Below are 27,741 nucleotides of genomic sequence, written 5' to 3'. Positions count from 1 at the left end.
CTACACCGTATGTTTTGCATAGTCAAACTGATGCTACCCCACTTCTTATCGTAGCACCCATTCCGGCCTCAGAGAATGCACATGCTCGTATGGATAGACTCGAGTAAAGGATGAGATAGATAAGGTTTTCAGATGGAGCTATAGCTGGGATGACTCTGATGGAACACCAGTGGCCAGTTTACCGACCTAGTTCAAAATGCCAGAGATTGAGAGGTATACGGGCATAAGTTGCCCTAAGATTCATTTGAAGCTATATAGTAGTGTGATGAGGGCCCATGGGTTGGATGAGGCCTAATTGATTATGCTTTTTCCCATGTCCTTAAGTGGTGTAACACAGCGTTGGTTTGCTTCCTTAAACGTTTCACGTCATAGGACTTGGGATGACTTAGCCCAAGATTTTTTGAGACAGTTTGCGTTTAACATTGTCATTGATGTCTTGAGGAGAGAGCTAAAGGCCTTGAAACAGGGCTTAGAGGAGTCGGTGACTTCATTTATCTCCTGATGGAGGGAGAAGATCGCCCAGATTGTTGATCATTCTTCAGAGATGGATCAAATTGGTATGATTATGAGGAGCTTACAGCCCAGATTTGTCAGACATTTGATGGGATTTCCTCATACAAATTTTGGATCCTTGGTACAGACTTTGTATGGTATAGAGAAGGGCATTGCTAGAGGATTATAGCCCGAGTCTTCCTATTTTGATTCAAAGGAGAAGAAACCCCCAAGAGGACATAAGCTAGGAGATGTGGGTATTATCAGTTCAGCAGGATTGAGATCTCCTAGGTGCTATTAAACATTTGGGCAGACTTCAAGAGCCTATTACCCACAACGTTAGGTTCAGTATAGACCGCCTAGGCCCATGGCTCTAACATAACTACACCAGACCCTAAAGCCTGTTTTTGCTGCACAGGTCTCAGATAGACCTCCTAAATTATACCCTCGGCCCCGAGCCCCACAGATTACTATTCCTCTTGTATAGAGGCCGACATGACAGTTCTCCCAGCTAGGTATGCCTTTGAGTTGAGCTTTCTAGAAGCTCGTGGAGGGTGGTTTGTTGACTCAGTTAGCACCCAGGCCTATACCCCAGCCCGTGCCATCTTGCTTCAGGATGGACTTGCATTGTTTCTACCATCTGGGTCCAGGGCATAACACGGACCATTGCGCCACCTTGAGACATGCTATACAAGACTTGATAGATTAGGGTTTGGTTAATTTGGGGTAGCCAAGTGTAACCATGAGTCTTTTACCGGCTCACTCTACTCATGCAGTGCCACTACCCCCGGATGGTATCCATCACATAGATTTTGTAGAGGATAACAACATACACATGATGAGTTGGGATGATGGATTTCCAGAGTCGATTGTTTTGGATAATGGTTATGAGGTTGACATAGTGGGCTCTCAAACTTCTACACTATTCAGTTTGATTTCAGATTGTGTACCATTTGAGTTGACTCCTACTGCACCTTTGGCTACGCCACGTCAGAGCCCATCCGTTCCATTTATCCTATGGCTAGAGGATGATGATTCAAATGGGAAAGATATATAGATTGTGACCCGCAGTGGGAGGGTAGCTCAGCCCCACCTCTAGTAGCTAAGCTATTTGATGGTGCAATCTCTCATGAGGAGGTCATGAGAGAAGATGATGAGCTACTGAGGCACTTACAAAGTACACAGGCTTGCATATCCATTTGGAGTTTGCTAGCATCTTCTAGTAATCATAGAGATGCATTGATTCTGGCTTTAAGCCAAATCCGCATTGAGACCACCACTACTTCGGAGGGGTTGATTCATATGATAATGGCCGACATGCCACATGTATTGTATTTTCAGATGATAACTTGTCACCTGAGGGTTTAGACCATACACGCCTTTTATATATTACAGTTGGTTGTTCAGGCCACAAAGTACCATCTGTCTTGTTGGACAATGGCTTGGCCTTGAACGTTTGCCCATTGGCTACTGCTATTGCCCTTGGTTATGCACCTTCAGACTCTGGTTTCTCTACACAGACGATTAGAGCATATGATAGTACTAAGAGAGAGGTCATAGGTACTTTGATGATAGAGTTGTTGATTGGTCCGACTACATTTCCCACACTATTCTAGGATTTGAGGATTCCCACATCCTTTAACCTATTACTGGGCCAACCTTGGATTCATAGGGCTGAGGCTATTCCATCTTCCCTTCATCAAAATGTGAAGTTTCTACATGACAGGCAAGTCATCATGGTACAATCTCCTAAAGATATGTTTGCTTCTTCCGAGCCAGTGCTTCAAATCAGTCATAGTGATGATGACTTATTTTTTTACCGGGTTTACATTTGATGAGGTGTAGACTCTTGAGGTTGAGGACTTCTGCAAAGATTTCGTAGCTATGTCATTTGATCAGCATAGTTGTACGGTGGTACTTGACATGATGTGGGTATGTCTTTTATGCCTGGAATGGGGTTAGGAGGACGACAACATGGGCCTATGGAGTTTATAGCTACTATTGATCATGATACATCATTTGGGTTTGGTTTTGTTCCTGCAAAGGCTGACTATAGATATATGGCGCAATTGCACAGAGAGAGAGTGAGAGCTCGTTTGACTTGCACACCATTCGATTATCCTATTCGTCCCAATAGGATGAGTTTGACAGACTACTTCGTCAGAGGATCAGAGGTTCATCCTCATATGGGGGATTTTGGCGTTGTGACTTATATAGATGGAGTAGATGAGCTTCAGCATCAGTTTCACCATTTACAGTTAAGAGATGAGACTTCTGGCGCACCAGTTTCAGTGATGATTGCTCTTTCGTCACCAGATAGAGCCAACTTCTTATCTTTGTGCTTTCCAGAGGAGACTAATTATTGTGGAGTAGATGTTGAGCCTACTAGGGTGATTGATGGAGTTGTTCCTCGTGATGAGTGTCAAGATGAGATGGATATGACGAGTATGGGTCAGATAGCCGAGATGGTTCAGCCTGAGCCTGCTTTCCCATTCGACCTATTTAGAGTGTTTGTTATTGAGGTTGTAGAGGAGATCCAGACAATCCTTGCTCCAGAGCTTATGGTGGATGTTGCAGTTGGTGATGATTTGTTTGAGGACACTTTTAACTCTATTGAGGCAGCGTCCGACTTTGTGGACCCACCTCTTTCATTTGACATTTTATTGGGATTCATTTCTCGTCCTAACGATGTTTATGATTCTACATCTATGGATTTGAGTATTTTCGAGTATTTTCCTGTCTCTTGTGATAGTATTTGTATATCTGCACCCCACTCACCCACTCCACAAATATTTAATATAGATGATGAGATTGCGTAGTCTGATTCAGATAGAGACTCTTTTGATCATGACTCAGATCCCATAGATGAAAGAGTTTCACTTGTTATAGAGGATGTTGAGACTATTGATTTTGGCACAGAGGATCAGCCTAGAAAGTTGAAGATTGGTTCACCACTGTCTACAGACGAGAGGGATAGACTTATTCATTTACTTAGGTCATACTTGGATGTTTTTGCATGTTATGAGGAGATATTGGGTCTTGATCTCTCTATAATCCAACACCATTTATCTATCTTGCCACATGTCAGACCAGTTAAGCAGAAATTGAGGTGATTGCACCCACGTTGGATTCTACAGGTGAAAGAGGAAATTCAGAAACAACTCAGTATTGGATTTATATCAGTGGTTGAGTAGCCAGAGTGGTTGGATAATGTCGTCCCTATTCCCAAAAAAGATGGCAAAGTTAGAGTTTATATTGATTTCAGAGATCTTAATAAAGTCAACCCTAATGATGATTTTTCTCTCCCACATATTGATTTACTGGTCGATAACACTACAAGCCATTCGATGTTGTCTTTCATGGATGGATTTTCAGGGTATAATCAGATTTTAATATCTCCAGATGATATGGAGAAGAAAACCTTCATTACTGAGTGGGGTACCTACTGTTATAGAGTCATGTCATTTGGGTTGAAGAATGTAGGAGCCACTTATCAAAGGGCCACTACTACTTTGTTTCATGACATGATGCATAGGGATATGGAAGTTTATGTGGATGATATGAATGTGAAATCCCAAGGCAGAGCAAATCACCTAGTGATTTTAAAGAGATTCTTTGAGATGATTCGAAAATTCAGATTGAGGTTGAACCACAAGAAATGCACCTTTGGAGTGACTTCTGGGAAATTGTTGGGGCATATGGTCAGTGAGCGGAGCATAGAGGTCAACCCAGATAAGATCAAAGTCATACTTGACATGCCTGTGCTGAGGACTGAGAGAGAAATTAGGTGTTTTTTGGGCAGGTTACAATACATCAGTCATTTCATAGCCAAATTGACGGACATATGTGAGCCCATCTTTCTTCTTTTGAGGAATAACCAACCAATAGTTTGGAATGATGATTACCAAATTGCATTTGAGAAGATCAAGGGGTATTTGCTTTCTCTTCCTGTTTTAGTGCCTCCTATGTCGGGACGTCCACTTCTTTTGTATTTATCAGTTTCAGACATGACCTTGGGATGTATGCTAGCTCAACTTTATGACTTAGGGAAAGAGTAAGCTATTTACTATCTAAGTAAAAGGATGTTGGAGTATGAGATGAGATAAGTTATGATTGAGCGCCTATGCTTATGTTAGTTTGGGCCACCAAGAGATTCAGGCATTACATGACTGAGTATTCAATGCGTTTAATTTCTCAACTAGATCAGTTGAGGTATTTGTTTGACAGACTCGCATTGACTGGTAGATTGATGAGATGACTCCTACTTTTGATAGAGTTTGATATCTAGTATGTTTCTCAGAAGTCTATTAAATGAAGCATTATCGCTGATCACTTAGCCTCATTACCGATATATGAGGGTAGACCAGTTCACAATGATTTTCCAGATGAAGATTTCATTGCTATGACTAGCTTATCAAGTTGGCGCATGTACTTCGATGATACAACCAACCACTCAAGGTTTGGGATAAGTGTTTTGTTGATATCACCATAGGGAGACCATATTCTGAGGTCAGTTCATTTAGTGTTCTCGGATCGACATCCCGCCACGAACAACATAATTGAGTACAAAGCTTGTATCCTTGGTCTAGAGACTGCATTGGAGCTTGGCATTAGACAGATGGAGGTATTCGATGACTCTAATTTGGTGCTTAGATAGATTCAGGGTGATTGGAGAATTAAGAATGTAAAGCTTAGGCCGTATCATGCTTATTTAAAGTTACTGGTTGGGAGATTTGATGACTCGAGATACAATCATTAACCTACAGTGCAAAACTAGTTTGCTGATGCTTTAGCTACCTTAGCTTCTTTTGTGGACTTTCCAATTGGTGTGTTTATTCGTCCATTGCTGATTGAGTCAAGGTTTGCACCCGCTTACTGTTGTGTGATTGGCGAGACAGAGGCCCACGATGATCTACCTTGGTATCATGACATTTATCAGCTTCTTAGATTTGGCACATACCCAAAGGCTACCACAACCAAGGATCGGAGGGCATTAAGGCATTTGACCACTAGATTTGTGATTTGTGGAGATACTCTATATAGGCAATCAACTAAGGTATGTTTTTATTACATTTAGATCGAGCCTCTGTAGATCGAGTGACGAGAAAGATTCATGTAGGAGTTTATGGCCCACACATGGGAGGACACATGCTAGCCCGTAAGATTATGAGGACAGGTTACTTTTGGTTAATTATGAAGACACAGATTGTTGTCAATTTGTTCAGAGATGTCCAGAGTGACAGATTCATGGTGATCTCATTCATGCACCGCCATCAAAGTTACATGCCTTGACCTCGTTGATTTTCGTGCCCATCTGGTGTATGTCTTGTTGATTGGTGCTCAATCAACTAGTGTACCTTGATTTCGGTCCTCAAACGAGAGTAATCAACAAAATTTATAACCTATTTCACCATATACTAGGATAGCCTTAGCTAGCATAGCATAGTGGCTCTAGGATCGTTCACTGGGAAGGGTTTTCAAATTACAACTGATATTAATTCAAAGTTGAATTGGTGCTTTTTCATTTCAAGGTTAGCTTTAAAGGAAAACATAATCTTTGGTTGAAAAATGGTTGGTTTTAAGCTAACCAAAAATAGTAACTGATTTTAATTATAAAGAAAAGCGTTTCTTGGAGTTTTTGGATCACTGGGGTTAGGCTCCTAACACAAAAATAGAGTTCTGGTCACTTGAATCTTTTTCTTGCATTCGAGATTTAACATATAGTTACTTCTCGAACCGGTGTGGTACAGATGCTTCCCTTTTATGGATTCCAACACTAATTCCTTGTCACCGAATCATCTTGCAATGGCTCGTGCCTCTCACCTAGCATTTGTCATTCAAGGTGATCCTTAACCTTGGATTACCCTTCAAAAGCTCCCAAGAGATAACTAATGGATGTCTCATTAGAGTCCAAAAACTTACCAAGTGTTGGCTATTCTAGAAAATCCTACATTTGAACCACTTCCCAAAGGCCCACAAGAGATAAACTAGTGTATCTCAATGGACGGAGATCACTTGCCTTACCAAGTGTTGGCCCAGGTGATTTTAAGGCGTTTTAAGTTAACTAAAAACATAGAAACCATTAGCGGGTCACACTTTCTCTTCATTAAAAGCTGAAACAACAAAACTTCCAATTTTTGCATTCGGCACCTTACCCAGCTTCCTTAACTCCAAGAGACAAAAATCCTAGCCACTCATTCTCTGAGGAAACATCCTCAGACCTTGTTTGGCTAGTGAGAAAAATACAATCAAAATGAGTAGGAAAGGCAGAGCAAAGCTCTGTGTATTACTTTCTTCAAAACTGTACAAAAAGTTGGTCTCTGAGAACAAGCTCCCGAGATCTTCTTGTGTAAAAGAAAATTACAGTTGATATATAGGAGGTTATTCACCCTTTCTTCTTACTTCCTAACTAAGGAATCCTATGATTGGTGGATTACAAGGAGAAAATGGGGATTTAAACAACAAATATCTGAAGAAAAAAATCTAAAAGAGTTGGTCGCAAATATCTGGGAGCCTTCAGGTGGATTTCGCAGCATGCAACATAGGCTTGGAAAATTTCGCAAGCTGAAAGTGCCAATTTTGCACGAAAAGGCTTATTTCGCAGCTAGCACTTTGTGATTTCGTAGCTTGCGAAATTGCCTTTCAACTTGGTGCGATTGTCTTCCAATAGTCATAACTTCTTCATTTCAGATCTGATTTGCACACTGTTTAAAGCGTTGGACTCCTGACTTCTCGAGCTTCGAAACAACATATAGTATGCATAAAATGGTCAGCAAGAAGTGCTCAAAATGTGTCTTATAGTTGCTATTCTCTTGAATTTCTTCATGTTAAATTTCTCTCTTTGTTTTTCCTCTTTGCATTCTTGATTTGCTTTTGGCGAAAGACTACAAAGCTCCAAAGCTTGGATTCTTTCTTTAAATGAGCTTCCATTTGCTTTGCCATGGATTATATAGAACTCTCCCTCATCTTAGATTGCTTTGGTGATAAAAAAGCTATCAAAAACACCAAAACTTAACACAATTTGATTAGAAACGATTGCAAGGGTCCTTAACATGCCAATTGAGTTAAAAGGTAATAACTACTACTTAAAAGTGTTTAAAAGAGTTAATTACAAGCTATAAAATAGCACTTTTTGAGTAGTAATCACTCGTCATAGCCGTTTTCAATATGGGGTATTGATATTATTGGGAAGATTTCACCGAAATCTTCTAGTGGTCATGAGTTTATCCTAGTTGCCATAGATTATTTCACCATGTGGGTGGAAGCTGCATCATATGCAAGGTTGACATCTGCTAGAGTTGTCAGTTTCATCATATCACACATCATTTGCCGTTACAGGGTGCCGCATGAGTTGATTTCAGACAGAGGGGTACATTTTCAAGCTAAGGTTGACACTTTGTTGCAGAGATATAGCATCAGACATCATAGATCTTCTGCATATAGGCCATAGACTAATAGGGCAGTAGAGGCTGCAAATAAGAACATTAAGAAGGTTTTGAGGAAGATGGTTGAGACTTCTCGAGATTGGTAAGAAAAACTCCCTTTTGCATGGTGGGCATATTGTACCTCTTTTCGCACCTCTACAGGAGCTACACCTTACTCTCTAATGTATGGTATGGAGGTTGTTTTGCCCATCGAGACAGAGATGGGTTCATTGAGAGTAGCTCTCGAGCAGCAGGTTTCTGAGATAGAGTGAGCTTAGGCTCAATTTGATCAGCTTAACCTTTTGGATGAGAGAAGATTGAGAGCAATGGATCATGTTCAGACCTATCAGAGAAATATGGCTTATGCCTTCAGGAAACGGTTAAGCCCAGACCATTACAGAAAAGATATTTGGTTTTGAGGACTCTCAGAGGCTTAGTTGGAGACCCCAGAGGGAAGTTCAGACCTAGTTGGAGTGGACCTTATGTTATTCGAGAGTTTACTCCAGAAGAAGCTACATGGTTGACCGACTTAGATGGAAACCAGTTTTCAGAGCCTACCAATGTGAATCAGTTGAAGAAGTATTATGTTTGAGATTATGGTTGCAGAATGGGTGGCCATCATTTCACTTAGCCTTACACCTTATTACCTTTATTGATATATTAGACTATTGCTAACCCATTGAGTCTTACGTGGTGTGCTATAACCTTTCTATTTCTATAGCCTTGCTTATCATTTCTACACCCGGGTTGGGACCCTTTGGTGTATAATTTTTCTTTGCTAGCAAAGTTTCATGAGCTTTGGACCTATAGGCTTATCTTCCTCATCCTTGATATTATCACCTCACCACCTCGTTTGTTATGTTCCACTATTTTCACATTTTCGTCTCTATCTTGGCTTTCATTATTGGTCATTACACTTCATATTCTCTTCACTTGGAATGTTGATTCTTCACATATCGATGCATAGAGGTCAATCATATCACCCATTTTGTTCCATCATTTGACATTGATTCAAAGATTTTAGCTTGAGAGTTTGTTTCATGGGATAGGGTTTCATGTGTTTGTCAGTAATTTGAGGGGGTTTATTCATTCCTCTTAGTTTCTCATTAGAGTCAGATTTATTGATGACCAAGGTATGCGCGCGCAAAAAAAAATAAAAAATGCAATGATATGTTTGCACTTGACATCCTACTCCATTGACATGTGTTGTTATTTAACCGTTTATTGGGTTTATCATTAAGGGTTTGTGCGAGTTTTCCATGAGGATTTTTCGCTCCTTGAGTCACTTTTATTATACAGTTTGAGGGAGGAAAGTTTTTCGAGAGAGTCTTGAGTTTTGTGAGATCCTTGTCCCTTGGATCAAAGTTGTTGTACTTCATAGGTATGAGAGTTGAGTAACCTTTTCACCAAGATCTCCTAATCAGTGTCTTCTCTACTACTCCATCATGGGTGATATGGTTTACCTTGTTGTACTGATATACGTTGCTCATTATTCCTTTTTACTTTCTCACTACCTTCATTCGATTTCCCATCATTTATTTTTTATATTTATTCCATTTTTGTTCCATTTTGACACTTATACACTCTCCCGATTCAACACCTTTCTTCATGATCTACTGATGGCTTGACCACTTTTCCTCCTTTTTCATTTCACCATTGACATTCCCATGGACCCCTCTTAAGTTCCATGGCTCATGAGATTTTTTCTATGCATTACATCTTGTACACGAGGGTATGGGTTTGATCATTGGGTATTTGAGCTTAGTTTTCCTTCATTTCTTTCACCCTATCACCCTGGCCTACATTATGTCTCATGTCTTAAGACCATCCTGAGACCACGAGATCAGACGTTATCTTTGAGAGTTTTCACTTGGATGGGTTTGTGTAGATTAGTTGAAGTATAGTTGTTACTATGTTTTCTCTTATGGGAAATACTTTTAGAAGCATTTGGTTTCTCTCTCCTACTTGGTATATCGATGTCTGATGGATTTTTGAGCTAGAGACAGTCCATTGATGATGTTAGATTCATTCTTTTGTTGTGCATCATATATCCCCATTAGGGCATATTTCCCTTTTGCTTTGAGATCCTTAGTTGTGGTTGGGTTGTGTGGTTATCCTTGATCTTAATTATTGAGATGTTTGATTGATGTTATTAGGTGATTGATTGACATTGACAAATGTTTGGTTGACGATGTCATGTTCTTTATTGTGTACCAAATATCCATACTGGGGCATATTCCCCTCTCCTTGATGAGATTGTGCATAGATAGATGTGTGGACCTCATCAATCGAAACAAGCATCCAGAAAACAAACTCAACTCCTCTACAAAATCTATTTCTTTCCCATACATGTTTATCATTGTAGTATGGAAAACCAACATTCCTTCTCATTGGCATTTCTTCAAACAACTCCCATGCTCCTTAACCTCTCCTCAGTGTACATACCTTAAAATGATCAAATTCCGAGAGCCTCATCTTTAATCCCCATATCAACCTGCAAATTTACATTACCATAACAGAGCTTAACAAGTGCATAAGCAGCTGACAAGCCACTTGGATAACCTCCTCTGGATCCCATATTGTGATAACAATTTCTACAGCAATGGCCAGAACATAACCATCAGCAGAAAATGTGGTAGCTGTCATCGACTTTCTTTTATATGAACTAACAGCATGGCATGTCCAACCAGTATTTTGAAGCGTTTGATCTCTTTGCTGAATCTCATGACTGCATGCCCAAACCTTGGGGTCACCCCCATATGAAGAGCTGATGGCCACATGACGAGTAGGAGGAAAAACAAAAACAAGTATAGTAGAGAACAGAGAAAACAAAGAGAGAACAAACACGTGGGATAGAAATCAGATAAAGCCACATCTCATGATCTTTCAATAGGCTCAGGCTAGTGGGGAAGATCACAAACGGATTTGAGACAAAATAAGTAAGCAACCAATATCAACAAAACAATTTGTGGCCCTTTCCGTCCACACCAATCAACAATATATTAAATATTCAGAAACGAACACACAGAGAAATCGAATATGGGTAAGAATTCAAGGAGCAACAAAAAGCATACCTGGACAAACTCAGCTATAATTGCTCATTTCCCACTCCTGTGTGCTTTTTCTCCAAGACGATGAAAGAATTCCTTCTTCAACATCCTTTTGCACGTATATATATCAGCTCCCCAAAGACCCAAATTTGTTCTAAAACAAAAAGAAAATCTCCTTTCCTTTTTGTTCTTTTCTTCCTTTTTAAATATACTTTCCTTTCTTTTATTTCCTTTCCTTTCTGAAAATCAGAATGCTTCTCTCTTTCTATGTAGAATCTTCTCTTTCCATATGTATGCAGCCACGTTAATCTTCTTTTTCCTCCAAAAATATTTTTCTTACCTTATTTGAGTGTACATGCCTTTGTGAGAGTTGAACAACAACCCCCATTCTCTTGTCAAACAATAAAAAAATGAAAATAAAAAGGATAAAACAGAAAAAATGAGTTAGCAATGTTGCAATATATAAAAAAATAAAGTAAAATAAAATGAATGAATAAAGTAAAACAAAATAATTAAATAAAATGAAATAAAATAGTCAATCCTATGCGGGCCATGCAAGTCATGCGTCTATGTGAGTCATGTAAGAAACGTTTAATAAGCCAAGTGTGTCTAAGAGGGCCTAGGGCGTTTAGGGAAGTCCCTAAGTCTAAATTAGGGCTGCCAAGGTCATAATAAGGGGTTAGGCAATCCCTTAACCAGAGTCTCCGAGGTGGTTTAAGAAAAGTAAGTAGTGTGAGTAGATATGGGCCACCAAGGAGCTACTGTAAAGTATCGATCAAGTATCTAATAGGACATGTGCTAGGAGGACAAAATTGAGGGTCTACAAGATGATTATTGTTGGTTGTTTACCTCATGATTTCGATATCAGATATCCATACTAGGGCATGTTCCCCTCCCCTTGATGAGATTATGTTTGGGCAGCGGTACATAGATGGATGATTATTGTTGGTTGTTTGCCTCATGACTCTAACATCAGATACTATATTTGGGCATATTGCTCTCCTTGATGAGATTTTGTTTGTGTGGTGGTATGAGGGTGGATGATTGATGTTGGTTGTTTATCTCATGACTTTGACATCAGATCTTATACTGGGGCATATTTCCCCATTTTCTTTGGGTATCCTTGAGATTGGGACAGCAGCCAGTTTGGTTTTAGATTGAGTACTAGTATGGGTCTTCCGACGATTGATTGTATCAGGACCTCCCTACATGGATTTGTTGAGATAGAGATGGATCACATCAGGTTTCACCTGAGGTGCTAGGTGGATCCTTTAACTAGATGCTCATGAGATAGATTGCTTTCATCATTGACTACCTTGCAGATTGGGTTATCTAGATGAGCATTATTTTTGTGCACTTTGAGATTTTCTTTTAGATTAGTCATGATATATACACTGTGAGATTTACCTATTGAGATTCGTCGATAGAGAAGCTCTTGAGACATAGAGAGTTCTTTCAGTTAAGATTTTTTAGAGGTTCGCCACGATGCATTGGTTTTTTACCCATTGATTTCAGCGGATGATTGATTCACTAGTTGCTTCAGCAGTGCGAGCACCCTGAATACTGGGGCATATTTCTCCTTCTAAGTTCAGTAGTCCGACCCTAGACATTTCAAGTATACGACTTTGAGCCCATTTGCTTCCTATCCACTTTCGAGTTGCTCTTCATTTCTTTTCCATTTAAAGCCCAGAGCTCTTGACCTAGAGTCATTTTTAATTTATGACCCAGAGTCATTTCTTTTCCATTTAGAGCTCAAAGCTCTCGACCTAGAGTAGTTTTTCATTTATGACCCAAAGTCGTTTTTCATTAATGACCCAGAGTCATTTCTTTTCCATTTAGAGCCCAGAGCACTCGACCTAGACTTGTTTTTTATTTATGACCCAAAGTCATTTTTTTCCATTTAATGCCCACAACTCTCAACCCAAAGTCGTTTTTCATTTATGACCTAAAGTCATTTCTTTTCCATTTAGAGCCCAGAGCTCTCGACCCAGAGTCTTTTACATTTATGACTCAGAGTCATTTCTTTTCCATTTAAAGCCTAGAGTACTCGACCAAGAGTCGTTTTTTTTTTCATTTATAACCCAAAGTAATTTTTTTTCCATTTAGAGCCTAGAGCGCTCGACCTAGAGTCATTTTTTTTTTCATTTATAACCCAAAGTCATTTCTTTTCCATTTAGAGCCCAGAGCTCTCAACTCAAAGTCGCTTTTCATTTGTGACCCGGAGTCATTTCTTTTCCATTTACAGCCTAGAGCTCTCGAACCAGAGTCATTTTTCATTTCTGAACCAGAGTCATTTCTTTTCCATTTATAGCCCAGAGCTCTCGACCTAGAGTCGTTTTTCATTTATAACCTAGAGTCATTTCATTTCCATTTAGAGCTTAGAGCTCTCGACCCATAGTGGTTTTTCATTGATAACCCAGAGTAATTTCTTTTCCATTTAGAGCCTAGAGCTCTCGACCCAGATTCGTTTTTCATTTATCACCTAGAGTCATTTCTTTTCCATTTAGAGCCCAGAGCTCTCGAGTCAGAGTCGTTTTTCATTTATAACCCAGATACATTTCTTTTCCATTTAGAGCCTAGAGCTCTCAACCCAAATTTATTTTTCATTTATGACCCAAAGTCTTTTTTTTTTCCATTTAAAGCCCAGAGTTCTCGACCTAGAGTCGTTTTTCATTTATGACCTAGAGTCATTTCTTTTCAATTTAGAGCCCAGAGATCTCGACCCAGAGTCGTTTTTCATTTATGACCTAGAGTAATTTCTTTTCCATTTAGAGCCCGGAGCTCTTAACCCATAGTCGTTTTTCATTTATGACCCAAAGTCATTTATTTTCCATTTAGAGCCTAGAGCTCTCGACCTAGAGTCGTTTTTTTCATTAATGACCCAGACTCATTTCTTTTCCATTTAGTTCCTAGAGCTCTCCACCTAGAGTCATTTTTCATTTATAACCTAGAGCCATTTCTTTTCCATTTAGAGCCCAGAGCTCTCAACCTAGAATTGTTTTTCATTTACGACCAAGAGTCATTTTTTTTTCCATTTAATGCTCACAGCTCTCAACCCAGAGCCATTTTTCATTTATAACCCAAAGTCATTTCTTTCCCATTTAAAGCCTAGAGCTCTCGACCTAGAGTCGATTTTCATTCATGACCTAGAGTCATTTCTTTTCCATTTAGAGCATAGAGCTCTCGACCTGGAGTCTTTTTACATTTATGACCTAGAGTCATTTCTTTTCCATCTAGAGCCCAAAGCTTTTGACCTAGAGTCGTTTTTCATTTATGACTCAGAGTCATTTCTTTTCCATTTAGAGCTTAAAGCTCTCGACCCAGAGTCATTTTTTTTTTCATTTATAACCTAAAGTCGTTTCCTTTCCATTTAGAGCCTAGAGCTCTCGGCTCAGAGTCTTTTTACATTTATGACCCAAAGTAATTTCTTTTTCATTTAGAGCTCAAAGCTCTCGACCTAAAGTCTTTTTCATTTATGACTCAGAGTCATTTATTTTCCTTTTAGAGCCCAAAGGACTCGACCCAGAGTCGTTTTTTTTTTCATTTATAACCTAAAGTCATTTCTTTTCCATTTAGAGCCTAGAGCTCTCGACCCAGAGTCATTTTTCATTTATGACCCAATGTCATTTCTTTTCCATTTAGAGCCTAGACTCTCGACCTAGAGTCATTTTTTTTCATTTATGAACCAAAGTCATTTCTTTTCCATTTAAGGCCAAGAGCTCTCGACCTAGAGTCATTTTTCATTTATGACCTAGAGTCATTTCCTTTCCATTTAGAGCCCAAAGCTCTCAACCTAGACTTGTTTTTTATTTATGACCCAAAGTCATTTTTTTTTTCATTTAATGGCCACAACTCTTCACCTAGAGTCATTTTTCATTTATGACCCAAAGTTATTTCTTTTCCATTTAGAGCCCAGAGCTCTCGACCCTGCGCCGATTTTCATTCATGACCCAAAGTCATTTCTTTTCCATTTATAGCCTAGAGCTCTCGACCCAGAGTCTTTTTACATTCATGATCGAGAGTCATTTCTTTTCCATTTAGAGCCTAGAGCTCTCAACCTAGAGTCGTTTTTCATTTATGACCTAGAGTCATTTCTTTTCCATTTCGAACTTAGAGCTCTCGACCTAGAGTGGTTTTTTTCATTTATGACCCAGAGTCATTTCTTTTCCATTTAGAACCAAGAGCTCTCGACCTAGATTCATTTTTCATTTATGAACCAAAGTCATTTCTTTTCCATTTAGAGTCATAAGCTCTCGACCTAGAGTCGTTTTTCATTTATGACCCATAGTCATTTCATTTCCATTTAGAGCCCGGAGCTCTCGACCTAGAGTCATTTTTCATTTATGAGCCAGAGTCATTTCTTTTCCATTTAGAACCAAGAGCTCTCGACTGAGAGTCGTTTTTCATTTATGACCCAGAGTGATTTCTTTTCCATTTAGAGCCCAGAGCTCTCGATCGAGAGTCGATTTTCATTTATGACCCAGAGTCATTTCTTTTCCATTTAGAGCCTAGAGCTCTCGACCAAGAGTCCTTTTTCATTTATGACCTAGAGTCATTTCTTTTCCATTTAAAGCCCAGAGCTCTTGACCCAGAGTCTTTTTTTTTTCATTTATGACCTAGACTCATTTTTTTTCCATTAAGAGCCCAAAGATCTCGACCCAGAGTCGTTTTTTTTCATTTATAACCTAAAGTAATTTCTTTTCCATTTAGAACCTAGAGCTCTTGACATAGAGTCATTTTTCATTTATGACCTAGAGTCATTACTTTTCCATTTAGAGTCTGAAGCTCTCGACCCAGAATCGTTTTTCATTTATGACCCAGAGTCATTTCTTTTCCATTTAAAGTCCCGAGCTCTCAACCCATAGTCATTTTTCATTTATTACCCAGAGTCATTTCATTTCTATTTAGAGCCCATAGTCATTTTTCATTTATGACCCAGAGTCATTTCTTTTCCATTTAGAACCTAGAGCTCTCGACTAAGAGTCTTTTTCATTTATGACCCAGAGTCATTTCTTTTCCATTTCGAGCCCATAGCTCTTGACCGAGAGTCGATTTTCATTTATGATCCATATTCATTTCTTTTCCATTTAGAGCTCAGAGCTCTCGACCCAGAGTCATTTTTCATTGATGACCCAAAGTCATTTCTTTTCCATTTAGAGCCTAGAGCTCTCGACCCAAACTTATTTTTCATGCATGACCTAGAGTCATTTTTTTCTATTTAATGCCCATAGTTCTCGACCCAAAGTTGTTTTTTATTTATGACCTAAAGTCATTTCTTTTCCATTTAGAGGCTAGAGCTCTCAACCCATAGTCGATTTTTATTCATGACCCAGAGTCATTTCTTTTCCATTTAAAGCCTAGAGCTCTTGATCGAGAGTCGTTTTTCATTTATGACCTAGAGTCATTTCTTTTCCATTTAGAGCCCGGAGATTGGGACCCAGAGTTATTTTTCATTTATGGCCTAGAGTCATTTCTTTTCCATTTAGAGCCTGGAGATCTGGACCTAGAGTCGTTTTTCATTTATGGTCCAGAGTCACTTCTTTTCCATTTATAGCCTAGAGCTCTAGACCTAAAGTCGTTTTTCATTTATGACTCGAAATAATTTCTTTTCAATTTAGAGCCCGGAGCTCTCGACCCAAAGTCGTTTTTCATTTATGACACAAAGTCATTTCTTTTTCATTTAGAGCCCAAAGCTCTCAACCTGGAGTCGATTTTCATTTATGACCCAGAGTAATTTCTTTTTCATTTAGAGCTAAAGCTCTTAACCTAAGGTCGTTTTTCATTTATGACCTAGAGTCATTTCTTTTCCATTTAGAGCTTGGAGATCTCGACCCAAAGTCAGTTTTCTCTTTTATGACCTAGAGTCATTTCTTTTCCATTTAGAGCCCTGAGCTCACATCCCAGAGTCGTTTTTCTCATCTATGGCCCATAGTCATTCTTTCTACGTAGAGCCTTGAGCTCAAGACCTAAAGTTGTTTCAGTTTTTTTTTATTGCGACCCCATGTTCCGAGCTTACTCTCGTCATGTGCTAGGACAAAATCTCTGGTCCTTTTCTTTTAGTTCTTCAGTATAGTTCACTTTGTTCCCGTTCATTATTCGTATTTTTACTCACATTCCCTACACTCGTGATCTCTACCGAAAAGGGGCATATTTATTGACCTTTCATTTTGTCCTCCTAGCACATGTCCTATTAGGTATTTGTTCGATACTTTATAGCAATTCCCTGGTGACCCATTACTACTTGTGAAGCCTATCTTTTCTAAGCCACCTTGGGGACTTTGGTTGAGGGATTTACCTAACTCCATTGTGACTCTTGGCAGCTCTATTTAGACTTAGGATCACTTAGGCACCTTAGTCCCACTTAGGCACCATAGGCCCATTAGGCACCACCTTAGGCCCACTTAGATACACTTGGCCCATCAGCCACCAACTTAGGCCCACTTAGGCACCCTCAGCCCATTTAGATACACTTGACCCATTAGGCACCATAGGCCTATTAGGCACCACTTAGGCACCCTAGGCCCATTTAGATACATTTGGCCAATTACGCACCACTTTAGGCCCACTGAGGCAGCTTAGGCCCACTTAGGCACCCTAAGCCCATTAAGGTACACTTGGCCCATTAGGCACCACTTTAGGCCCACTTAGGCACCTTATGCCCACTTAGACACCTTAGGCCCACTTAGGCACCCTAGGCCCATTAAGGTACACTTAGCCCATTAGGCACCACTTTAGACCCACTTAGGCACCCTAGGCCCATTTAGATACACATGGCCTATTAGGCTCCCTAGGCCTATCTTAGATACACTTGACCCATTAGGCACCACCACTTAAGTACCCTAAGCCCATTTAGGCACACTAGGCCCATTAGGCACCACCTTAGGCCCACTTAAGCACCCTAGGCCCATTTAGGCACACATGGCCCGTTAAGCACCGCCTTAGGCCCACTAAGGCACCCTAGGCCCATTTTAGATAAAAATGGCCCGGTATGCACCATCTTGGCCCACTTAGGCACCCTAGGCACATTTAGGCACACCTTGACCTATTTAGGCACACCCAAGCCCACTTAGGCTTACCTGAGCTTACCTAAGTCACCTTCTAGATATTTTTTTGCATGGATGCATGGTTTGCATGTGCTTTATTTATTTTATTTTATTTTATTATTATTTGTTAGTTTTATTCATTTTAGAAAATTGCATGAGCTTAATAATCATATTCATTTCATTTTTATTTATCTATTTATTAATTTATTTTGATAGAGAGTTGCTTGAGTTAATAATTCATTTTAGTTTTACATATAATCTATATTTTTAATTTCGTTTAAAATGACATATTTTTGGATTTTTAACTCTTTGTTAGATGTTTTTTATTATTATTATTATTCTAACCCTTAGTTTTCTTTTATTTGTATTTTTATTTTCCTTTGATTTTTTTATTATTTGTTTTGCATGGGATTCCACGTGCTCCATATCAGGGAGGAAGATATTCATACTATTTTTGGGCTCAAAAGATGAAATCCGGTTGATATTAGAGAGAGAAGCATTTTCCTTATGAAAGAAAAAAAAACAAACTTCCATAACCGGTTTTGGCAAGTGGAAAGAAACGACTTTAGCATGTACATAGACGGGGTGTGGGGCTATGTTCAGGGTAATAGAGGGGGCACACTTTGAAGAGAACAGTCGCACCGGTAAAGAAAAAAACAAAAAGAAAAGAACACGCATGGGAAAGGAAATGGAGCACGCATGGGAAAAGAAGGGAACACCATTAGAGAAAGGAAAATTTTGACAGTTGGTTGGGGATTGGAGGAAGAGGAAGAAAGAAAATGAAAACTCAGCAAAAAAAAAAAAAAAAAAGGAGGAAACATGATTGAAAAAAAAGGAAAAAAAATTTTGACAGCCAGTGAAAAATGAAGAGTTGAAAAAAAAGGCACTCAACAAGAAAAGGAAGATGAGGGGGGACCATTGAGAAAAGGGCAGCCGCACCAAGTGAAGAAACGAGAGAGGTAATCGGAGAGGGGTTTTCTTCTATCGGTAGATAGGTGCAAGATTGGCAGCCACACCATTGAAGCCTCGCTAAGCACCCACTTCTCATTGAGATCAGTCCATGGATAGTAGACTAAAACTCCATTCTCATCTCCTCTCAACGCGGATGGTTCCGTACTTTCATTGTGTAATCTGATTTGAAAATCGCAGTGGATGATTGCCAAAGACGTCATGAAAATCAATGTCAGAGTGTCTCAAAGGAGTTTTAGGTGACGAAACAGAGGTCACGAGTCATCTCTGATGCTTGCAGCCCAGCACAGTCCACCGATGGCATCATCTCCATCTCTGAAAGGAAGACGTACAATCGCCATTGGAGATCTGCACCAATACGCCACCTCTAATCACAATACCCACGCCTTCACCTCACTGGTCTTCAAACAATCAACTCCACGCCACAGCCAGTTGACATTTGCTTGCCCTTCACAGTACTAGCCGCACACATTCGGGTTATTTTGATAACGTCACAGCCGGCTAGCACCAAGCACAGCATCTGTTGATCCTCTACTTGTTCTTCACCACACCAACCGCACACCACCAGTTTGCCTTGGAAGCATCACAACCGGCTAGGTAAGTTAGTTTTTAGTTTTTTTTTTATATGGGTTTTATATGGTTTAAACTTTAGTTTATATTCAATTCAGAGTCATTATGTCAGGTTGAGTGTTTTTATTTATTTTATTAGTTTCAGTTTAGATTTATTTTATCAAGTGTAATAGCATGAATCTCATTTTTATTTAATTTTGATCTACTACATAAAGGTTAGAATTTGGTTTTGATTTATCATATTAAATTCAGAAAATATGATTTTATATTATTTTAGCTTTAAAAAAAATAATTTGATCTTTATTTAATTTAGTTTTAATTCATTTAATTATTTGTCATTTATTTATTTATTTGCTGCTAATTTAATTATTTGTTATCTATTATTTATTTATTAATAAGATTGATCCTATAGGTTAAAGATTCAGTTTAAAAAAAAATAAAAAATGTTTTGGGTTAGTTTTGATTCGACTTTAGGTTTAAATAAAATTTTAGTTTGTCAAAATAATTAATCTTAAAGGTTAAATATTTGATTTTAAGCTTGCCTTTCAAGTTTAGATTTTAGTATTGTAAATTGATTTAAGAAAAAAAAATTAATTCCATGGGTTTGTATTTTGTTTTAATTTAATTTTAGGTTTAAGTAAAATTTTAGTTTGTTAAAATAATTGATCTTATGTGTTAAATCTTTGATTTTTAGATTTGCCTTAATTAGTGTTTAATTCATTTTGAGCTTAGATTTCATTTTAGTAATGTAAATTTATTTAAAAAATTGATTCCATGAGTTCATATTTCATTTTAGTCATATTTATTTATTTATGTGTTATCTATTTATCCATTTGTTAATGGGATTGATTTTATAGGTTAGAAATTTAGTTTTAAAATTTGTTTTGGATAGTTTTCAATTTAAGGCAGATCATGATAACTGAGGGAGAGAATGGTATTGATACTTTCAAGATGCGAATTACTTTGTAACTCAGAGCCTAGGGTATCACTAAATTTTTTCCATTCGGAGACAAGCTTCTCTTTTCTTGACAAAAGACCACCGATTGCTACAATTGCTAGTGGCAATCCACCACATCTTCTGACAATATCATGAGACAATTTCTCTAATTCCGGAGGACATCCACCCTGAAACGCTTTCTTGCAAAAGAGTTCCCAGGAGCTCTTTGGAGGTAGAGGTTGCAGCTTGTGGATGTAATCAAATGAAGATTCTTTACAACAAGAAGCTACCTCATCATTACGTGTTGTGATTATTATCCTGCTCCCTTTTTTATTTTCTGGTAAAACATATTTAATGAATCCCCAGAAATCTAGTTTCCATACATCATCAAAAACAACCACATACCTTTTATCTTGTAAATATTGCCTGGTTAAGGTCATTAGTGAGGACTCGTCCACGGTATTGATACCCTCAGGAACTGGCTCCTTCCTTGCTTGATAGAATTTCATTGTCATGTTCCGCAGTAGCTCTTCCATCTTGAATGACTGAGACACAGTGATCCAAGCAGAGCAATCAAAGTGTCCCACCAATTCCTTGTTGTCATATACTTTGTTGGCAAGAGTGGTCTTGCCAAGTCCGCCCATGCCAACCACTGAAATAACAGTTCGTTCTGGAGTTCCCTCCACCAGCCGGCTTGTGAGTTTTCTTTTTTGAGATTCAATACCAACAATTTCAGCATCATCTATGAAAAGGGAAGTCACCCGAGGGTCATGCCATGGCGCACTTGTACTTCTGCCTCCAGATCCTGGCTGAACTGAACTAATGAAGCCGTAAGTTGAACTTGCTTCCTTGAGTTTGACAACCTTTTTTGGATATCACGGATCTTGGAGGCTACTCGTGGCGTCGTTTCAATTTTTTTATCAAGCGACCAACTTTGCAGAGGAAACCAATGAATCTATGCCGTTGACTTGGATTTCCCAAGTGAAGCAAGTATTCATCGATGACATCTTCTATGGAATAACAGTCTCCCTTAAGTCTTGAATCCAAGTTTTAAGGCCTTGGCTACATCTGCTTTCTCCCCTTTGCATCTGCATCCATTAGGAAAGCTTGAATATATAGTAGCTCTGTTTTAATGTCTTCAACTTGTGTGTGGACGCCTCCCAATAGTCTGGCTTCTTGATCTAGTAATGGGAGCAACTTGTCGATGACGATGTTGACGGCAATCCCCGCCATTTCTCCTTCTTTTCCCCCTTTGAGAAGGCCAGTGAACAACAATTGCGTTAGCTCATTTCAGATCTAATCTTCCATCTACTGCCAATGAACCGAACACCACTACTGCCAAAAATTACAGAGTTTTTTTTAATACGGGAAATTTGGGTACACGTCATCTTACTCTACTAATTTTTTTGTTTTAAACTAATCACAAAATTTAGTCAAAAAGGCAGGTGTTGAATATTAACTGGACATTAGGCTGAAGTGTAACATTTGAATTCTTACATATCAGCTTTTGACAGAATTAAAATAAAATTTTTATAATTTAATATAATAACATTAATTTATGGCATTCAATATAAATACATTTTTTAAAAAGCTTTTAGAGTTGACTAAATATTTAGAAACAGATTTGCTTACAAATATTGCCAATTAATGTTTAATATTGAAGCAAGTGATTGATCATCAAAAGCAAAATATTTCACACTATAAAATTTTGTAGAAGCTAAATTCATATAAAATTTTTGCAGTTGAAGGTTCAATTCAAACCCTGGGATATAAAGGATCGATATGATTAAATACTTGGGATCTCTTCCATTACCACTCATAATTCTGATCACTTTTTGAACAGAATATCATTTCAAATAAATTTTCTACTAACCTTCGTAATTGAAATGTTTGTTAGTTACAACAATAACAATGTTCAGATCTTCTTTAATAGAAAATTTTATTTTGTAATAATAATTATAAAAATCTTATCAATAAATTTTAGTTACACATACGGTAGCATATTTTGTGGTTAAAATTAAATATTCACTGACTTACAATTATAAACTCGCCATAAATAATATTTATTAGAAAAAAATCTTTTACCACAAAATAGTTTCTTTTAATCACAAATTAAATTATGGCGTACCCTATCTTTATTATAATGTTTTAAATCACATTTTTTTATTCAAAATAAAAAAGGTATTTAATGAAATTTTAAACTCATAATGATAAATATATGTAGTTTAAAGGTGAGCGAAATTTAACCTAAAAAGGTAAAATTGCTACATAGCATTCAAAATAATTGATCAAGTGTATAAATCATGAAATATATATGCAACTATTGATTTAGACATATATAAGGTTAGAGATTGAAAAATAATCATAGTTTACAAGAAATTGGAATCCTAATATTGAAAGCATCACATCAAGGCACCTAGAAGCTACCTTGTTATCAGGTCCATTTTAAATCAGAAAAAATCATTCAAAAAAGAATAATCATGTCACAATTCCTTTATGTGTGTGCAGTAAAATTTCCAAATAATGCTCACATTTCAAAACAATATGTCTTGCATGTAGTGGGTTCAATTGCTTTAAGATGCTATATTAATATTTGGATGTCATAGGGATCAGTATAGTTGCACAACAAATTAATGTTAGATTTCTTGAAACATCAAAAATTTGATATTACAGAGCCAATATCAATCTCTTATCATATCTCAATTAAACTATAGTATCGAAATTATGACATTGCAATGCCAATATCAATTGCAATATTGAAATTTTCGATATTGTAAAAGCCTATATCAGTTTTATATATCAAAATTAGTTTCCATGATTTTGTTGTTGTATTGTAATTTTCAATATCAGCTCTTGTGATATCGATTTTGACTATTTCATGCCTTCATTTTTATTTTTTTTTTGCCTCTTTCTCTTTCTGTTTTAATCTAAAGGGGTATGTCTCTAGACTTGTCATTGAGAAAAAATTTTGGAGTAAAATTTGATCCCAACCTTAGGTTGAACTTAGTTGTTGTTAGCTAAACCAAGTACACACCAATAAAAAACAAAGAAAAATAAGATATTTTAATGTGGTTTGGCAATCAATATGTGATTCTTACGTCATTGAAGTGCTTTAACACTCAAGAATCTACTAATCAAACAAAAAAGAATGAGTATAATGGTGAAACTCTCACACTCCTCTCAACTATGGACACACACTCTAAAAACAAAACCATAAATCATAAAAGGGTTAAATATATAATGGGGGCAAACTCATCATTCATCAAACTTATGAATCCCTACAAGCTCAGTAGGGAGTTTGACCCTCGGCATCCTTTATGAAGCATAACAAAACCGATTTAGGTTTCACAATCCAACAATCTCCCATTTGAAGTAAAAAATACAAGTAAACATTCTCCTTTAATGATTAATGAGTGTGGTTCACTCAAATAAACTTGCCCTCACCCTTGATTAACCTACTAAAGTTGTGCATCAGCTCTAGTATCTTTATTACCATAACTTCTTAACTCTCATACCTGTCTCATTCTCCACCATTTCTTTCCACTTTCTAAATATAATAAACACTTTTGATTTATGCCTTATAAAGTGTGCCTTACCTATCCTCAAATGATTATCGAAAGTCATAAGATAAGATCTTCTACTAATTGATGAGACTAAAGTGAGTCCCTAAACATTTGTGTGAACTAACTTAAATTTTGCTTTTTTTTTGGAGTTCTTCCAACTTTCTTTAAGTTAACCCTTCTATGTTTCCCAAGTATACAACTTTTACATATTTCAATGTCAAATGACTTCAAACCCAACAATATGCATAATTTCCAACCCTTCCAACCCTTTACTACTCAATAAAGAGCTTTCTTGGGGTGTAAAACATTAAAACCTAGGGTTAAAGCTTGTAGGGAAATAATAGGAAATTGAACTCAATAAAGAAGATACCCTCCAAGATTGGTTTGAATTAAGGGATGATACGATTGTCCATTCCTTGATACTAAGGATTCTTAGTAATTCTTGATCTATAGTTATCTAATGTTTAACCATTGTTATCTTCTATAAGGCAAGTTCATACAGAGTGGTAAAGGCCTACATATCCTAGACCCAAACCAAGATTTCAATTCCATTCATCTAATAGATAATTCAAAATTAAATAAAATGTTACAAATAAGGAGACATATGCAACTCTAAGTTATTTAAGTTGATATCATTTAGCCCACTTTTTGAATATCACGAGATTTATGCAAATAAATACCTTTTTTTTTCCTCCTAAAGCCCTAAGCCCGAAGTTGGATTGTGGAAAGCTTATTCTTGAACATTTGAATAAAAAATTAATAGAATCCTATATTTTAAATTTAGATTTATTTAGCAAACCCAATTTTTCATTCAAATAGATTTTCAAACATTTTCAATTTATAGAATTTAATTAAAGTAATCCTTTAAGCCTAGTTTGAAAATTTTCATAGGTCAGTCTCTTAGGATAATACTCATAATGACTCTTTCTTTAGTTTTTTTTGCCAAAGTTGCTATGTATAAGTCCTAATATTTTGGATAATAGAGAATAATGGTCATCTAGCTCCAGGAACATATGAAAAATTTCACTAAAGAAAATATTATGTCATAGTCTTTTATATCACATGTCCTTTGGACCACATAAGAGGACACAATATTTCAATCCCATGAGATATCATGGTGTCTCTATTGAGAATAGCTATTGTCACCAACTTCATTAATAGTGAACTAATCCATAAGGATATGTGACTACCTTAAGGTCTTACTCATAGGTCAAAGCCTCTCATTGACTTTGGCACAAGTTCAATATCCTCTCAAGGTTGAAAGTATATACAATATGGTAGCTTCGTGAATCATGACAATCAATGGTCTTATGTCATGATTCATTTAAGGCCTTGTTCAATATGTGACTATATACACTAGTACACTCACCATCATCCTAATGGTCAAGACAAGTCATCCCTCCACTTAGGATGTAAGGCACTACAATTTTTATTGAATTGTCCAAATCTATGAACTAATTATTGACAACATACTTACTTACAAGAAACCCATGATTTATATCTTTTGTACAACTCCTAATGCACCCAATTTATGTACAATATAAGAGACACTAATAGAGTCAAAACTACAAGGCGGGGAGTTGAAAAAAATTGTTTGAGGAGGCAATGTCTCTTCAAGATGCAAATTTGGCTTCATGGTTAAGCCTTTTTTACCTTTAAATTTGGCTTAATGTTAATGACTTAGTGGAAATTTAGTTTTTTTAGGGGTGGCAATTGCCCCCTCCCCTTCCCATTTTCAGGCATATGTTGGTTCCGCTAGTGGTAAAAGATATGGGCATGTATGCTCAAATATTTGATTAATGTAAATGGGATAATAAATGAAAACTAAAAAACATACATAAATAAATTTATAAATTAATCTCAATCCATTACACATGTATTCATCATTTGATCTATTTGATTATTTTCAATCTATTTATTTTAGTTGTATTATTTCTTTTAAGGTGGTATTATTATTATTTAGCCAAATTAGAGCCTTTTTGTTTTGGTATATCTGTTTTCACCCCAGTAATGAAGGTAGTTGTTTAATTATGATGGAATTGAGATTTGGGTAATACAACAATTGTATTTGGAGAGGCAAGATAATTCTAGAGATCGTTGTACTTACTATTGATTTGTAATGAAATCAAGAATTTTCCATGCTAAAACCATTATTTTGGTATAATGAAGATCACAATTTCTTACTTTTAACTTATATTTTTTCTAGACTCCTATTTTGGTTGCCAATGTGAAATCTAAGTGCTTTGATAGAAAGATAAGGATTGGAAATGTATTTTAAGAGTTAAACAAATGTGAAAAATAGTAAGGAGGGACATCAAATGAAGATTTTGGGAGGATAAAAGGGGTGTTATTGAAATTAGAGAAGGAAATCAACATTCTATTGGATTGTTAGCCTAGTATCAGCTGATATCTAGATCAGTTTTACAAGTCAACTTTATTGTCAAATCAAGTGAGCATTTGAAAGCATCCTATTGATTTTTGTTAATTCAATTCAAAACTTTTTTTAAGACATCAACCTTGGTGTCGAAATGGTTCAAAAGGAGGTTGAAGATTCAAGTATCAATTATTTATTAAAATGAGCATGAGGTATTGAAATGTAAATCAACACTAGAGCTTTATACTTGCTAATTTGAGTCAAAAAATACTAATTTTGATGGTTGATTGTAATTTTTACTTTGAGGTTCTTATGTTTATACTTAATAAAAGTTGGTTGTGTAGCTTGATGAGGTGGTATTGTATTTTTATTTCATTTTATATGGACATGTTGTTAGTATAAATAGGGATATTAGAGGCTAGTTAAACAAGAATGGTTTTGAGCTAGACCATGTAGCCTTTGACCAATTTGAATTAGGTTTTACCTTCCCTCCACTTTTCACATCACTTTCTTTGATTTTCTTAGTTACCAAACAAAAGAATGAATGTCTCCATAATTGGTAGCTAAACCTATTCATATCTCAAAGAAGATTATTACAAGGTGAAGATCACGATGAAGAGTGCATATCTTCAGGGTGAATTACAATCCCTATTCCTAGATTCATGGATTTTATTCTTTAAAAAAATTGAATTCTTTTATAGTCCCTCATGATAAAGCATAGATGATGCCTTTTTGGATTCATTGATTATTTATCCATGAGATATGATTTATCTATTTTTCAATTACATCATCTTCTATGAGTGAAAATTTGACTAGATCTTAGGATGAATTTGTACTAAAACTTCTTGAAATTTGAAAGATGATGGAGTGTGATTGAATCCTTTTCAAAAGACATATGATTCGATGTTCAGATTGGATCCAAAGTTCACATCAAATTTTTCTTCATCTCTATTTTTTTAATCCATTTTTATTATGTTTTTTACTTTATTTTCAATATCATTATTCCATTTTATGCATTTTAAATTTATTCTTCTTTAATAATTAGGTTAACATGAACTACCTCTTAAAAAAATCAAATTGATTTTCTAAGAAATACTATCTAGTTCCTTGAAGAGATGATTAGACCGGTACACGAAAGTTGTTTTTTTTTTATGATTAAATTTATTTTGGTTTTGAGAAACAGATAGACAACAATGTTATTAAGTTGGGTGCCAAATCTAGATTTGATTTTGAACATGATACCACATTATTTTTAAACTAAAATTAGCATTAAAGAAAAGAAAAAACCAAAATTGGTGTCATTACTGAGAATCTAGGTC

The 27,741-nt window shown here is 36.8% G+C and overlaps 1 protein-coding gene across 1 annotated transcript; it reads right to left on the bottom strand.

Moving 5' to 3' along the window:
* Positions 1–20,448: 20,448 nt before the first annotated feature.
* Positions 20,449–21,349, bottom strand: LOC117918128 (disease resistance protein RPM1-like). Its single transcript, XM_034834652.1, has one exon. It carries the CDS (start codon positions 21,127–21,129, stop codon positions 20,449–20,451), a length of 681 nt encoding a protein of 226 aa, XP_034690543.1. The 5' UTR covers positions 21,130–21,349.
* Between the last annotated feature and the right edge of the window lie 6,392 nt (positions 21,350–27,741).

The sequence above is a fragment of the Vitis riparia genome, chromosome 7 (assembly GCF_004353265.1).
Source record: "Vitis riparia cultivar Riparia Gloire de Montpellier isolate 1030 chromosome 7, EGFV_Vit.rip_1.0, whole genome shotgun sequence".
NCBI lineage: Eukaryota > Viridiplantae > Streptophyta > Magnoliopsida > Vitales > Vitaceae > Vitis > Vitis riparia.
The sequence above is the reverse complement of the archived record's forward strand: the minus strand, read 5'-3'. Positions and strand labels throughout refer to the sequence as shown.